The 13,373-nt window shown below is 36.8% G+C and overlaps 1 protein-coding gene and 1 pseudogene across 1 annotated transcript in view; one reads left to right on the forward strand and one right to left on the reverse strand.

Moving 5' to 3' along the window:
- Positions 1-13,373, reverse strand: part of ADAMTS20 (ADAM metallopeptidase with thrombospondin type 1 motif 20) — a 160,158-nt gene that overhangs the window by 106,633 nt on the left and 40,152 nt on the right. The window contains exons 5-7 of the mRNA XM_081818953.1: positions 9,808-9,891; positions 9,178-9,302; positions 7,808-7,848 (exon numbers count right to left, since the gene is read on the reverse strand). Coding sequence (XP_081675079.1) covers positions 7,808-7,848; positions 9,178-9,302; positions 9,808-9,891 — 250 coding nt within the window. The remainder of the gene's footprint in view (positions 1-7,807; positions 7,849-9,177; positions 9,303-9,807; positions 9,892-13,373) is intronic.
- LOC115939882 (U4 spliceosomal RNA) lies at positions 12,898-12,972 on the forward strand (annotated as a pseudogene).

Here is a 13,373-nt window from a genome sequence, read left to right on the forward strand (position 1 = left end):
AAAAAAATATTATTTAACAGTGTGCTATCCCAAGAATGAAAGAATTATTGTTTTCCTAAAGTATGACTTTCTACTTGTATGTGCACTTTTTTACTCAATTTTAGTCAATTTTATATTTCTCCTTTAGTAGAAGTTAAAACTAAACACATTTTTATTGAATATCTTGCTATTCCTGTGTCACCTTTAGTATTTTCAATCTGTTAAAAATGGCTCAATTTCCATCTATTCATTTTCAGGACTATGTAGATATTTCAAACAAAATATTGACTCTATTATCACCCAAATTTTATGTTTCACGCTTTAAGGGACTATATTCCAAGCTAAATGTTTTAATCACATAACAGATCTATGGAAGTATGTATTGTATATGATTAAAGACCCAACTCAAATATGCCCATAAACAGACAAGAACAACAACAAATCAAAGTGAATATATAACATGACACCAGGCAGCTAATTGATGGTTTGTGCCTAAATTCATTCAAGCTGATATTGGGTTCTATAAAAGTGGTCAGTCAGAGACAGAATAAAGTAGGATGGGCCGAAATCTGATACAGGTTCCCTGTGTTTGGAAGTTCAAGAAACTGCACAATCACCCAATCTAGCCATTTTAAAGAATGAAAATCATTTTCAACATACTTTGCAAAAAGGGCTCAGAGAGTGGGACAATGATATCTACAGAAGATAACATATAGCAAGATACCTAGTAATTTTTCCACCTATTTTAGAAGAGAAAATAAAATACTAATACTTGTGCTAATACGAGTTGTGCAGCCTTAGGCAAATTATTTATTCTTATCTATGAAACTGAAAGTTGTTCTTACTTCATAGGTTTGCTGTGAAGATTAAATGAGTTAAATCACATAAAACCTTACAATAGTGTAAGATACACAGTAAGCACTCCAGATAGGTCAGCTATTATTATCATTACCCTAATGAATGATTTCAGGGGTGCCTGAGTGCCTCAGTCAGTTAAGTGTCCAACTTCAAAAAGTTAAATTATTCATAAGCATTACATATTATTAACAGACATGTCAATATTATTAAGGATCAAATCTCAAAAGACATACAAATTGTCAACAAATATATGAAAAAATGCTCAATATCACTAATCATCAAGGAAATGCAAATCAAAACCACACTCCACACCAGTTAGAATAACTGTCATCAAAAAGACCAGAGATATGGGGCATCTAGGTGGCTCAGTTGGTTAAGAGCCCAACTTTGATTTTGGCTCAGGTCATGGTCTCAGGGTTGTGAAATCAAGCCTCATATTGGGCTCTGCTCTGGGCATGGAGCCTGCCTAAGATTTTCTCTCTCCTCTGTCCCTCCCCCGCTCTCTCTCCCTTAAAAAAAATGCTTTCAGGGAAGGAAGAACAAAGCTGAAGGTTTCATAATCCCAGATTTCAAACTATATTACAAAACTATGGTAATCAAGAGTATGGCACTGGCGTGTATACACACACACACACACACACACACACACACAGATCAACAGAATAGGATAGAGCCCAGAAATAAACCCACACTCTTATGGGCAATCTATGAGGAGGCAAGAATGAAATGGGGAAAAGATAGTCTCTTCCCTAATGGTGCTACGAAAACTGGAAAGCTAGGGTGCCTGGGTGGCTCAGATGGTTAAGCGTCTGCCTTCGGCTCAGGGATCAAGTCCCACATTGGGCTCCCTGCTCCTTGGTAGCCTGCTTCTCACTCTCTCTCTCTCTCTCTCTCATGAATAAATAAATAAAATCTTAAAAAAAAAAAACTGGAAAGCTACATGCAAAAGAATGAAACTGACCACGTCCTTACATCATACACAAAAATAAGTTCAAAATGGATTAAGGACCTAAATGTGAGATTTGAAACCATAAAACTCCTAAATGAAAACACAGGCAATAATCTCTTAGACATCAGCCTTAGCAACATGTTTATGGACATGTCTCCTGAGGCATGGGAAACAAAAGCAAAAGTAACTATTGGGATTACACCAAAATAAAAAGCTTTTGCACAGCAAAGGACTCCATTAGCAAAATGAAAAGGCAACCTACTGAATAAGAATATTTGCAAATGATATATCCAACAGGAATTAATATCAAAAATATATAAAGAACTTAACTCAAAAAACAATCCAATTAAAAAATGGGCAGAGGACCTGAATAGACATTTTTCCAAAGAAGATGTACAGATGGCCAACAGACATATGAAAATATGCTCAACATCACTAACCGTCAGAGAAATGCAAATCAAAACCATAATGAAGTATCACCTCACACCTCAGTCAAAATGACTGGTATCAAAAATACAAGAAATAATAGGAGTTAGCAAGAATGTGAAGAAAAGGGAACACTCATGCACTGTTAGTGGAAAGGTAAACTGGTACAACCACTGTGGAAAACAATATGGAGGGTACTCCAAAATTAATAGAAATACTGCATGACCTAGTGATTTCCATTACTGGGTATTTACCCAAAGAAAACAAAAACACTAATCCAAAAAGATATACATACCCTTGTGTTTACTGCAGCATTATTTACAAAATAGCCAAGATATGGAAGCAACTCGTATCTGTTGAAAGGTGAATGGATAAAGAAGCTGTGGTGTATATATACAATGGAATATTACTCGGCCATAAAAAATAAAATCTTGCCATTTGCAACAATATGGATAAACCTAGAGTGTATTATGCTAAGTAAAGTAAGTCAGAGAAAGAGAAATATGATAGGATTTCACTAATATGTGGAATCTGAAAAACAAAATACTCTTCAGTACAGAGAACAAACTGGAAGTTGCCAGAAGGGAGGTAGATGAGGGGATGGGTGAAACAGATGAAGGGGGATCGAGAGGTACAAACTCTTGGTTATAAAATAAGTCACAGAGATGGTAAGTACACAGCATAGGGAATACAGTCAATAAAATTGTAATAATATCTTAAGGTGACAGTGACTACACTTATTGTGATGAGCATTGAGTAATGTATAGAATTGTCAAATCAGTATGTTATACACCTGAAACTAATGTAACATTGTCAGTTATATTTCAGTAAAAAATAAAGGAAAAATGTTATGAAAATTTAAGCTAATAAATTTTACTAATAACAGTGAAATATCTAGTAAGTAGTGCTTTTTAAATACATTCAAGAAGATAAAAAATATAGTCTGATTACCACTGGAGAAATGAGTTAAAAATTTTTCCCAAAAAACCCCATAAAACAAAACAAAACCCCATGAAACAGATGGTTCACTAGGTGGGATCACCTAAGCTTCAAGATATAGATCATTAAAATATTCTATAAAATCTTCCAGAGAATTAAAAAAATAGTATACCCTGACTAGTTCTAAAAGGTGAATAAAACCTGGTATCAAAATTAGACAAGTATGATAAAAGGTCACTTCATTCCTGAAAATACATCCATGGAATGGAATCTAACAGTTAAAAAAAAATTCCTCATCGAGATTGGTATAACATTAGAAAATCTATAAAAGGAATTTATTATTTTAAGTAAATACTCATATCAATGTCTGCAAAAATAAAACCATTTAAGAAAAGAAAGCACACGCCTGGGCAAGGGGGAACTGAAGGAGTAGGAGGAACCTGAGCTCATTTCCTCCCACAGACACATCAAGGCTGCAGCTACATACAGAGGAACTCCCTAAGAACAAACTGAAGACTATTGGAACAGCAATTCCAAAGCTAAAGATATTAAGAAAAAGCCACATTGAGAAGAGTAGAAGGGGCACTGATACCAGGCTTACTGGGAACCAAATTCCTAGGAAGGCAACCCACAAGCAGGAGGAATATCACAGGTACAGGGTTCCTTCCGGAGGAGTTAGGGTTTCAAGCACCACCACATCAGGCACTCCCTCCCACCTGGAAGATAGGCACCAGGAAGATGAGCCTCCTTGTCTGGCTGTGAAAATCAGCAGGACTCCAGGAGAGCTAGAGGGTAATAGAAAATGGAGACTCTGCTCTGAAAGGACCCACACACAATCTCACTCACTCTAAGACCCAACACAGAGGTAGCAGTTTGAAAAGCACCTGGGCCATTCATGAAGGAGATTTTGTTTACTAACTTTAGGGCATGTGCCAAAGGGGCAGGAATCTGTAGGAACTTTCTCCAGGAACACAAGCTTTGGGAGGCAATATTTCCTAGCTGTCCTTCAGCCTAGTGTAGGATGCTAGCCCTGTCCAACAGCACAACTACAATCCAATCACAGTGTGATTGGAATCAATCACACTGGGTTCTAACTATACTGACCAGCACACAACAGCAACCAGTCCTATCAGTCAGCCATATCAGGGGCCAGCCCACCCACTAGTGTGCCCATGGCACGGAGAGCCAGGCATTATAGCCATCAGACTACAGGCCAGCCTCACCCACTGGTGCACCCACAGCAGTTGTAGTCTAAACAGTAGAGTGCATGCACTTCACACAAAGGACACCACCAGAGCACCTAGTTCTAGTGACCAGAGGGACTATACTTCTGGGACGCACAGGATGCCTTCTATAAAAGGACAATACCTTTAACACCAGCAGATGCAGCTGACCTACCTAATACACAAACACAGAAAGTCAGACAAAATGAAGAGACAGAAATATTTTCTAAGCAAGAGAACAAGACAAAACCTCAGAAAAAGAACCAAATGAAATGGAGATAAGCAACCTACCAGATAAAGAGTTCAAAGTAATGGTCACCAGACTTCAGAGTAGATGAACTCAGAACTTCACAGATAAAAAAATATACAAAGGCACCTGTCAAAACTGAAGAATAACTGAAATGAAAAATACAGTAAAGGGAATCAACATATCAGAGGATGAAGAATTAATCAGCAATCTGGAAGACACAGTAGTGAAAATCATCCAAGCTGAACAGCAAAAGAAAACAGAACTTAAAAACTGAGGATAGGTTAAGGGGCCTCTAAGACAACATCAAGTGTACTAACATATGCATTTTGGGGTCCTAGAAAGAGAAAAGGCAGAAAACTTATTTGAAGAAATAGCAGAAAACTTCCCTAACCTGAGGAAGGAAACACATCCAGGTCCATGAAGCATATAGCCTCAAACAAGATGAGCCCAAAGAAGTCTACACCCAAACACCTAATAATTAAAATGTGTAAAGTTAAAGAATCTTAACAACAGGGGCGCCTGGGTGGCTCAGTCGTTAAGCGTCTGCCTTCGGCTCAGGTCAAGATCCCAGGGTCCTGGGATCGAGCCCCACATCGGGCTCCCTGCTTGGCTGAGAGCCTGCTTCTTCCTCTCCCACTCCCCCTGCTTGTGTTCCCTCTCTCGCTATGTCTCTCTCTGTCAAATCAATAAATAAAAAATCTTTAAAAAAAAAAAGAATCTTAAGAACAGCAAAAGAAAAACTACTTAACATACAAGGGGACATCCATTAAATTAACAGCTGACTTTTCAGCAAAAACTGCAGTCCAGAAAGGAATAGCATGATATAGTCAAAGTGCTGAAAGGGAAAAAAAAAAAACCTACAACCAAGAATACCCTATACCAAACAAGGTTATCATTTAGAATTGAAGGAGAAAGAAAGTTTCCCAGAACAAAAAAGTTCATCACCACTAAACTGGCCTTACAAAGTAGTAGAGCAATCACTTATAAAACTGCACTGAGGATTAAAAGACAAAAGTAGTAAAATCAACTTTATCTTTAGTTAAGGGATACACAAAATGAAAGATTAAAAAAATGACATCAAATACATAAACATGGAGTATGTGGGAGTAAAATGTAGTGAGTTTAGAATGTCCTTGAATTTAAGAAACAAACTTAAAATACTGCTATATATGTAGGGTGTTATATACAAAACTCATAGTAACCACAAACCAAAAACCTATAAAAGATATACATACAAAAAAGAGAAAGGAATCCAAGCATAACATTGAAAGTCATCAAATCACAAGTGAAGAGAGCAAGAAAGGAACAGAGAACTACAAAACAACTAAAAAAAGTTAACAAAATGGCAATAAGTACATACCTATCGATAATTACCTTAAATGTAAATAGATTAAGTGCTCCAAAGGCATCAGGTGACTGACTGGATAACAAATAAGACCGATCTATTTGCTGCCTACAAAAGACACTTCAGACCTAAAGACACACAGACTGAAAGTGAAGAGATGTAAAAACATATTCCATGCAATTGGAAGTGGGGGGAAAAAAAGCTAGGGTAGCAATACTTATGAGACAAAATAGACTTTAAAACAAAGCCTAACTAATGGGAAGCCATCAGAGAGGGAGAAAAACCATGGGAGACTCTTAAGTATAGGAAACAAACTGAGGGTTACTGGAGGGGAGTTGGGTGGGGAATGGGGTAATTGGGTGATGGGCATTAAGGAGAGGGCACATGATGTGATGAGCACTGGATGTGTATACGCAGCTGATAAATTATTGAGCACTACATCTGAAACTAATGATGTACTATAAGGTGGCTAATTGAATTTATTTTATTTTTTTTAAAGATTTTATTTATTTATTTGACAGAGAGAGACACAGTGAGAGAGGGAACACAAGCAGGGGGAGTGGGAGAGAGAGAAGCAGGCTTCCCACTGAGCAGGGAGCCCGATGCGGGGCTCGATACCAGGACCCTGGGATCATGACCTGAGCCAAAGGCAGACACCCAGGCGACTGAGCCACCCAGGCACCCCTGGAAAAAAATTTTTAATTCAAAAAAAAAGTAAGAAAATGACAAACACCACAGTGGAAAAATAGGTCATATTTCTTTCATTCCTCAGAGTAAAGGAAATATAAATGGCCAGTAGATATGAAAAGATGTTCAAACTCAATAATCATAGAACTGAAAATTACTACTATAATGAAATATATTACATTTAGATTGGCAAAAATGATAAATCTGGGGCGGCTGGGTGGCTCAGTTGGTTAAGCGACTGCCTTCGGCTCAGGTCATGATCCTGGAGTCACAGGATCGAGTCCCGCACTGGGCTCCCTGCTCGGCAGGGAGTCTGCTTCTCCCTCTGACCCTCCTCCCTCTCATGCTCTCTGTCTCTCATTCTCTCTCTCTCAAATAAATAAACAAAATCTTAAAAAAAAAAATGATAAATCTGAAGGTACATTGTGTTGAGGACATAATCAAAAGGAATGTTTATACATTATTGATAAAGATGTAAATTGGTACAACCACTTTAAGATATACCAAAGTTGAACATCAGCAAATTTAATAACAATTTCAATTGAAGCAAAACCAGTTTCTTTTATGAACATATAGATATATAGGATTATTTTTCAATATGGATGAAAGGAACTGGAACATATAAAATTCATGGTATTGGCTACCTCTTGGGATAGAATAAGGACTTAGCAAAGGCCATATGAGTGTATTAAGTTTTGGCTCTTAAATCTGGTGGTGGATTTATGGCTATTCATTTTATTATTTTTTATTATTTTGCTTTAAATTTGCATATATTTTATATGTATATAGTAATTGGCACAATATCAGTTCTTATTCTTTAAAATGTATTGAGGCAGAAGCTAATAATGACAATCATTAATCAAGACAATCAAAATGATTACGATGTAAAAGGAAAATAAACATTTTAAACAATTCAGTAAATTATATATTTATTAAAGATTTTTTTATTTGAGAGAGAGAGAACACACAAGCTGGGGAGAGGGGCAGAGAAAGTTTTGAGCAGACTCCATGCTGACTGCAGAGCTGGTTGCAAGGCTCTATCTCATGACCCTGAGATCACAACCTGAGCCGAAACCAAGCGTCAGATGCTTAACCAACTTGTGCCACCCAGGCATCTCTAGAAGTTATATTTAATTTGCAAAGTAACTTACCCAATGTGTCACATTTCTCTCTAGCTCCACAAATGTCTTCCCTTAAAACAAAAAAGTTTGAAGCATTTCAGAAAATATTTTTACAAGTCAAAACAAAGATAAAGAAACTTGAACTATGATGTGACTATTACCACAAACTCACTTCCAAATCCAGATCTTATTAAGCTCTCAATAATTTGAACCTAGGATAATACACCATTTGTATATACCAATAAGCAATGCATGCTATATAAAAGTGACTGCTGAAAAGAGCTGAAGCTTTAACCACGTTCAAGGATAAACTTTCTAAGTGTATTTTTCACTTCTGCCTTTATTTATGCTCTATGTGTAATATAGTTTATGCTTTTCTAGATGTTCCAACATCATTATGAGCTTCAGCTATTATTCTCCACCACAGATAATGTTCTCAGATATTACCAAATTGCTTACTTTTTTCTTCTGCATTACTTAGTCTCTACGCATTCAATTTGACAGTTCTCTTGTCATTTCTTATGGTCTCCCTCTTCTAGCCTCCTTTGTCTACCTCCCATTTTATAATTCATTATCTCCAATCTTTGTTGCTTGGCCTCTAATTACAATCCAGGGAAGAACCATGGACTGATGATATAATATGGTGTATAAAATTAAGTCAATTTTGCTTTAGTTCTAAAATTTTACAGCTATTTTATATGGACTAAGTGTTTCATTTCAGAGTTCTAGAAAGCAGAGATTTCGGAGTCTGTCCCTTAAGTGGAAGAATTATTTCCTTTTGTCAACCAACCAATCCTAAAATCTAAATATCCTGGTAGCCATCAGTGTTGCTGAAGCAAAGGCATGAATTAACAATATATAGTGGTGCTTGTAAAATGCACAATCATTTTATAATAGCAGAAGTTGTTTTCCGTAAGCAGGTTGAGCAACACCCTCATAAATGCAGTCTAGTAATTAAGACATGTATTGAACATCAAAACACAGATTTTTTTTTTTAAAGTACAAGAAGTCCAAAAAGTAGACAACCAATTAAATTCAAAAGCTCTTCTTTCCAAGCAATTAAAATACCAAGTGGGGAATGAACATAACCTATATTCAGTTCCACAACTATGTTTATTTGCAATTATTTTTCATAATTCTGTCCCTAAGTAAGGAAATTATTTTGTTTTGGTCAATCCATTACTCAACAACCTAACATTGCTAATTTCCTAAGGAATCAACCAGCATTCTGGTCTGCAAGAATAATGTTTTCATACAATAGTATCTTTTGCAATACAAGTTCTCATAGAACACTTCTGTGTATTATTGATAAAGAATTAAGGTAACAAGAAGTATCAGTGATCATGCAGGAGAGAAAGGATAAACAACTGCAGTTGGAAGGGTTATTTCTAAAACTGTACCTAGTGATAAGAACAGCAGTGTCATGGTGAGAAGGGTGAGCATCATCAAGAACATTCTGAGTTTGTTGCCATAAACAGAAGTTACGCAACGTGGTAGCTGCATTGTAACTGATGACTGGTCCTTCCTACACAAAAAAATGAGCAATTCAATATTACATTAAAACATCCATAGCCCCTTTTCTCTCCAAGCTTGTCAGCATCCTTGCAATTTATTAAATAGCATTTTCAGAGGCAAGTGAAGTGGCATTTCTCCCTCGTATTTATTCAGGAATATTTTAGCAATACTTAAGACATGGTCAAAAGGGGATCTAGTGAGAACTTTTCAATGTAACCATCCAATACTGAGGATCAAAAAACTTCTAAAAAACTGTATTTTAAATCCTTCAATGACAGGATTATAAAAGGAATACCTCATTGTTTTTAAGCCTTAAGTTTTTAAGGTGTTTTTATTACTTCCTTTCTTTTTGTTTCCATCACAATATAAAAAGTTAATCTCACTCCTTTTCAAATCAAGTTTTTAAATGTAAATTTTAGGAATATCTCATTTCCAATAACAATTTTGTGATCTATATATATTGTTACTAGAAGCCTACTACAGTTAAGATTACTAACTTCAGGCCTGTTTCTTACCTGTTCATTATGAATTACAACTAATTTTACAATTACTATGTTGATAAGATTTCCAATACTTGAGTCCTTGTAGATTGCTGCAACCTGCAAGGAAAAAAATGTAGGATTATCTGGATTGTAGAATGTTAAGCAGCACCGGAGTTTACTTCTAGTTCTTAATAGAATTGTACTTAATTAATATTGTGCTGTGCTATAATGAGAATATGTTCTATCTTCTTAGTGTCAAAGTCTTATTACATATGCTCTTCTAAGACAGTCCTTTAGATGTTGTAAATGTAAATTTTGATGTAATAACTGCTAATAAAATTATACTGAAAGTGTTTTATTTAAAAAGTGTAGGATTAGATGCCTAAATGAGTTATTTCTTCTCAAACATAAATTGAAACCAGTCCTAGAACATCAATTCTCTGATTCAGCCGCATGCTGGAATCTCCTATGGGCCTTTTCACAAATCCAGACGCCCAGGCCACATCCCTTACAAATTAGATCAGAATCTCTAGGGTTGAGATGCAGGCATCAGTATCTTTTAAATTTCCCCAGCATTTTTTAATGATTCCAACGTGAACCTGAGCTTGAGAACCAGTATCCTTTAAACCTACTACTGAGATCAGCAGCATACCCTAGAGCTGATTAGAAACGCAGAATTGCAGGCCCCACCCTGGACCAGTGAATCAATCTGCATTTTAACAAAGTTCTCAAGTAACCTGAACACTGAGAGCTTGGAAAATAGATGATTCATCAGGAATTTCACTTCATTCTGTGTCACAATCCATAATTTACACAACTATTATTCTCCATAAAAATATATAAGTTTTACCTATTTTTCTGGTAGTTTTACCTAATATTTTCCACAATGGCTACATATTTCCAATTCTGAGTATGCTTATAATTTTTAATGGTTAGCACTACTGGAATCCATGGAAACAGATTCATCCAAAAATCACATAAGGAACCCTAGAAGAGGTCACAGGTCACAACCTGGTCTTTAATTCTCCAAGACTGAAAAAAGCAGTTCTATGAGGCCCTCTCCCTGGGCTCAGTTTGTGATTCCTCGTTAAGGTGCTAATTCACTAGATTCATCTCCTCTACTTGTAGCCATCATAAAGGTTCCTCTGCAGTAGTGGTTTCTTCCACATCCAATGCCTCAGGGTCTTGCACTCCTTCAGAGACATAATCCCCTCAGGACCCGGGCCACCCATGTAATGAAAATTTTTTCCAAAGATAGGCAGTAGTCTCTTTGACAATGACCTCAGTAACATCTTTCTTGGTAAGTCCCCTCAGGCAAGGGGAAAAAAGCAAAACTAAACTACGAGGAATACACCAAAATAAAAAGCTTTTGCACAACCAAGGATACCATCATCAAAATTAAAAGGCAACCTACTAAATAAGATGTTTGCAAATGATATATTCAATGGGGATCAGTATCAAAAATATATAAAGAACTTAAAAACAATCTGATTAAAATAAGGCAGAGGACCTGAATAGACATCTTTCCAAAGATGACATACACATTGCCAACAGACACATGAAAATTTGCTCAACATCACTGACCAGGGAAATGCAAACCAAAACCATAAGATATCAAAAAGACAAGAAATAAGTGTTGGTGAGGATGTGGAGAAAAAGGAACCTCTGTGCAGCATGGATGGGAATGTAAAGTGGCTGCAATCACTGTGGAACAGTATAAAGGTTCCTCAAACAATAAAAATAGGAATACCATATGATCCAGTAATTCCACTACTGGGTATTTACCCAAAGAAAACCCTAATTCAAAAAGATATATGCACCCTTATGTTTATTACAACAGCATTATTTACACTAGCCAAGATATGGAAGTAATCTAAGTGTCCACTGATAGATGAATGGTTAAGACACGGTATATACGTAACAGAATATTACTCAGCCATAAGAACAATATCTTGCCATTTGTGACAACATGGAGGAACCTAGACCATAATGCTAAGTGAAATAAGTCAGACCAAAAAAGACAAATACCATATGACTTCACTTATACATGTAATCTAAAAGGCAAAACAAAGCATTAATAGACTCGTAAATACAGAGCACAAACTGGTGGTTGCCAGAGGGGAAGGGGTGGGGAATGGGCAAAATGGGTGAAAGAGAGTGGGAGATACAAGTTGCCAGTTATGGAATAAGTCATGGGGATGAAGGGTACTGCATAGGGAATACAGTGAACGGTGTTGTACGACCATTGTATGGTGACAAATGGTAGCTAAGTTTGTAGTGAGCATAGCATAACATGTAGAGTTGTCAAATCACTCGAATCACTGCTGTACACTTTGTCAACTATACCTCAGTTTAAAGTTTCTGAAACCTGAATCACCATCTCCCGGACCACTACCCAAACCAAGATAGCAATTGCTTGAGGAGTTACTACTTGTCTCATCTTTTTATAAATGTTCAGCATCTACACCCTGCTTTGTTGGCTAGCAACCCAGAGAGCTAAGGAAGACATGGACCCTGACCTTCTGAAGCTTAGAATTTGCTGGAAGTACTAGCAGCCAAGGCGGTTTCAATATAACTGAATAATATACATGGTTGCTGCTGTTTTGCTACGTGGAGTACAACCACAACCAGAGCCCAAAGCATCTCTGGAAATGCGGACACTGTAGGGTCAGCATGGACTTCAATACACATTCCAGCACCTTTTCTGTTGCTTTAGCTGCACGGCCACAAATGTTTACAATGGTCTACCAATGGTGGTGCCTTCAGCTCCGGCAGTAGCCCTTTTTGGCAAAAGTGGGCATCTTGTGGGGTTGAGAGTACGTTAAAACAGGGACAATCAAATGGTTGGCAATTTCAAGCAGGTCTGTTAACACTGCAGTACTGCTCACTTGAAAATGGGAGCTGTGGAAATTTGTAGCTGAACTGATCTTTTCCATGTAACTTAAAAAAAAATACTTATCTCCCAGGGAAAATAAAGTATACCCATACTTGTAACTACCGAGTTATCCTCTGATTCAGCGAGTTTAAAAGTGGATGTTTTTCTAAGTCAAATTACAAAGTAAATAATACACCTCAAAGGTATGCACAAAGGCTCTCCCCCTGCCTTGAAAATGAACAGTTGTGAGCTTTGCACAGTGGCAGTATCGTAGCCAACGAAGTTTATCTGAGGCGCGATTATTGCTGATTGAAAAATGAACAGTTGTGAAGACTTCTATGTCACAGGAAACCATGCATTCCCAGTTACACCACAGAGAAAAAAGCTTAAGTACTATGAAGTATCTACATAGCTAATTCCTCTACTCATTGCCCCAAAGATGTTGACTATCAATGACAATCCGGATATTTTAGTATCAGCTACGAAATATATAGTCTTAAAAATATTGAGTTTCAGAAGGAACCAGATACTGCACCTGTAACGTCTCTATAAGATGTGGCATATATATCTACAACAGAATATAACTCAGCCATACAAAAGAATGAAATCTTGCCATTTACAATGACATGGATGGAGCTAGAGTATTAGGCTAAGTGAAATAAATCAGTCAGATACAAATACCGTATGATTTCACTCAAATGTGAAATTTAAGAAACAAAGTCGG

The sequence above is a fragment of the Leptonychotes weddellii genome, chromosome 5 (assembly GCF_054177405.1).
Source record: "Leptonychotes weddellii isolate Sample4059 chromosome 5, ASM5417740v2, whole genome shotgun sequence".
Taxonomy (NCBI): Eukaryota; Metazoa; Chordata; class Mammalia; order Carnivora; family Phocidae; genus Leptonychotes; species Leptonychotes weddellii.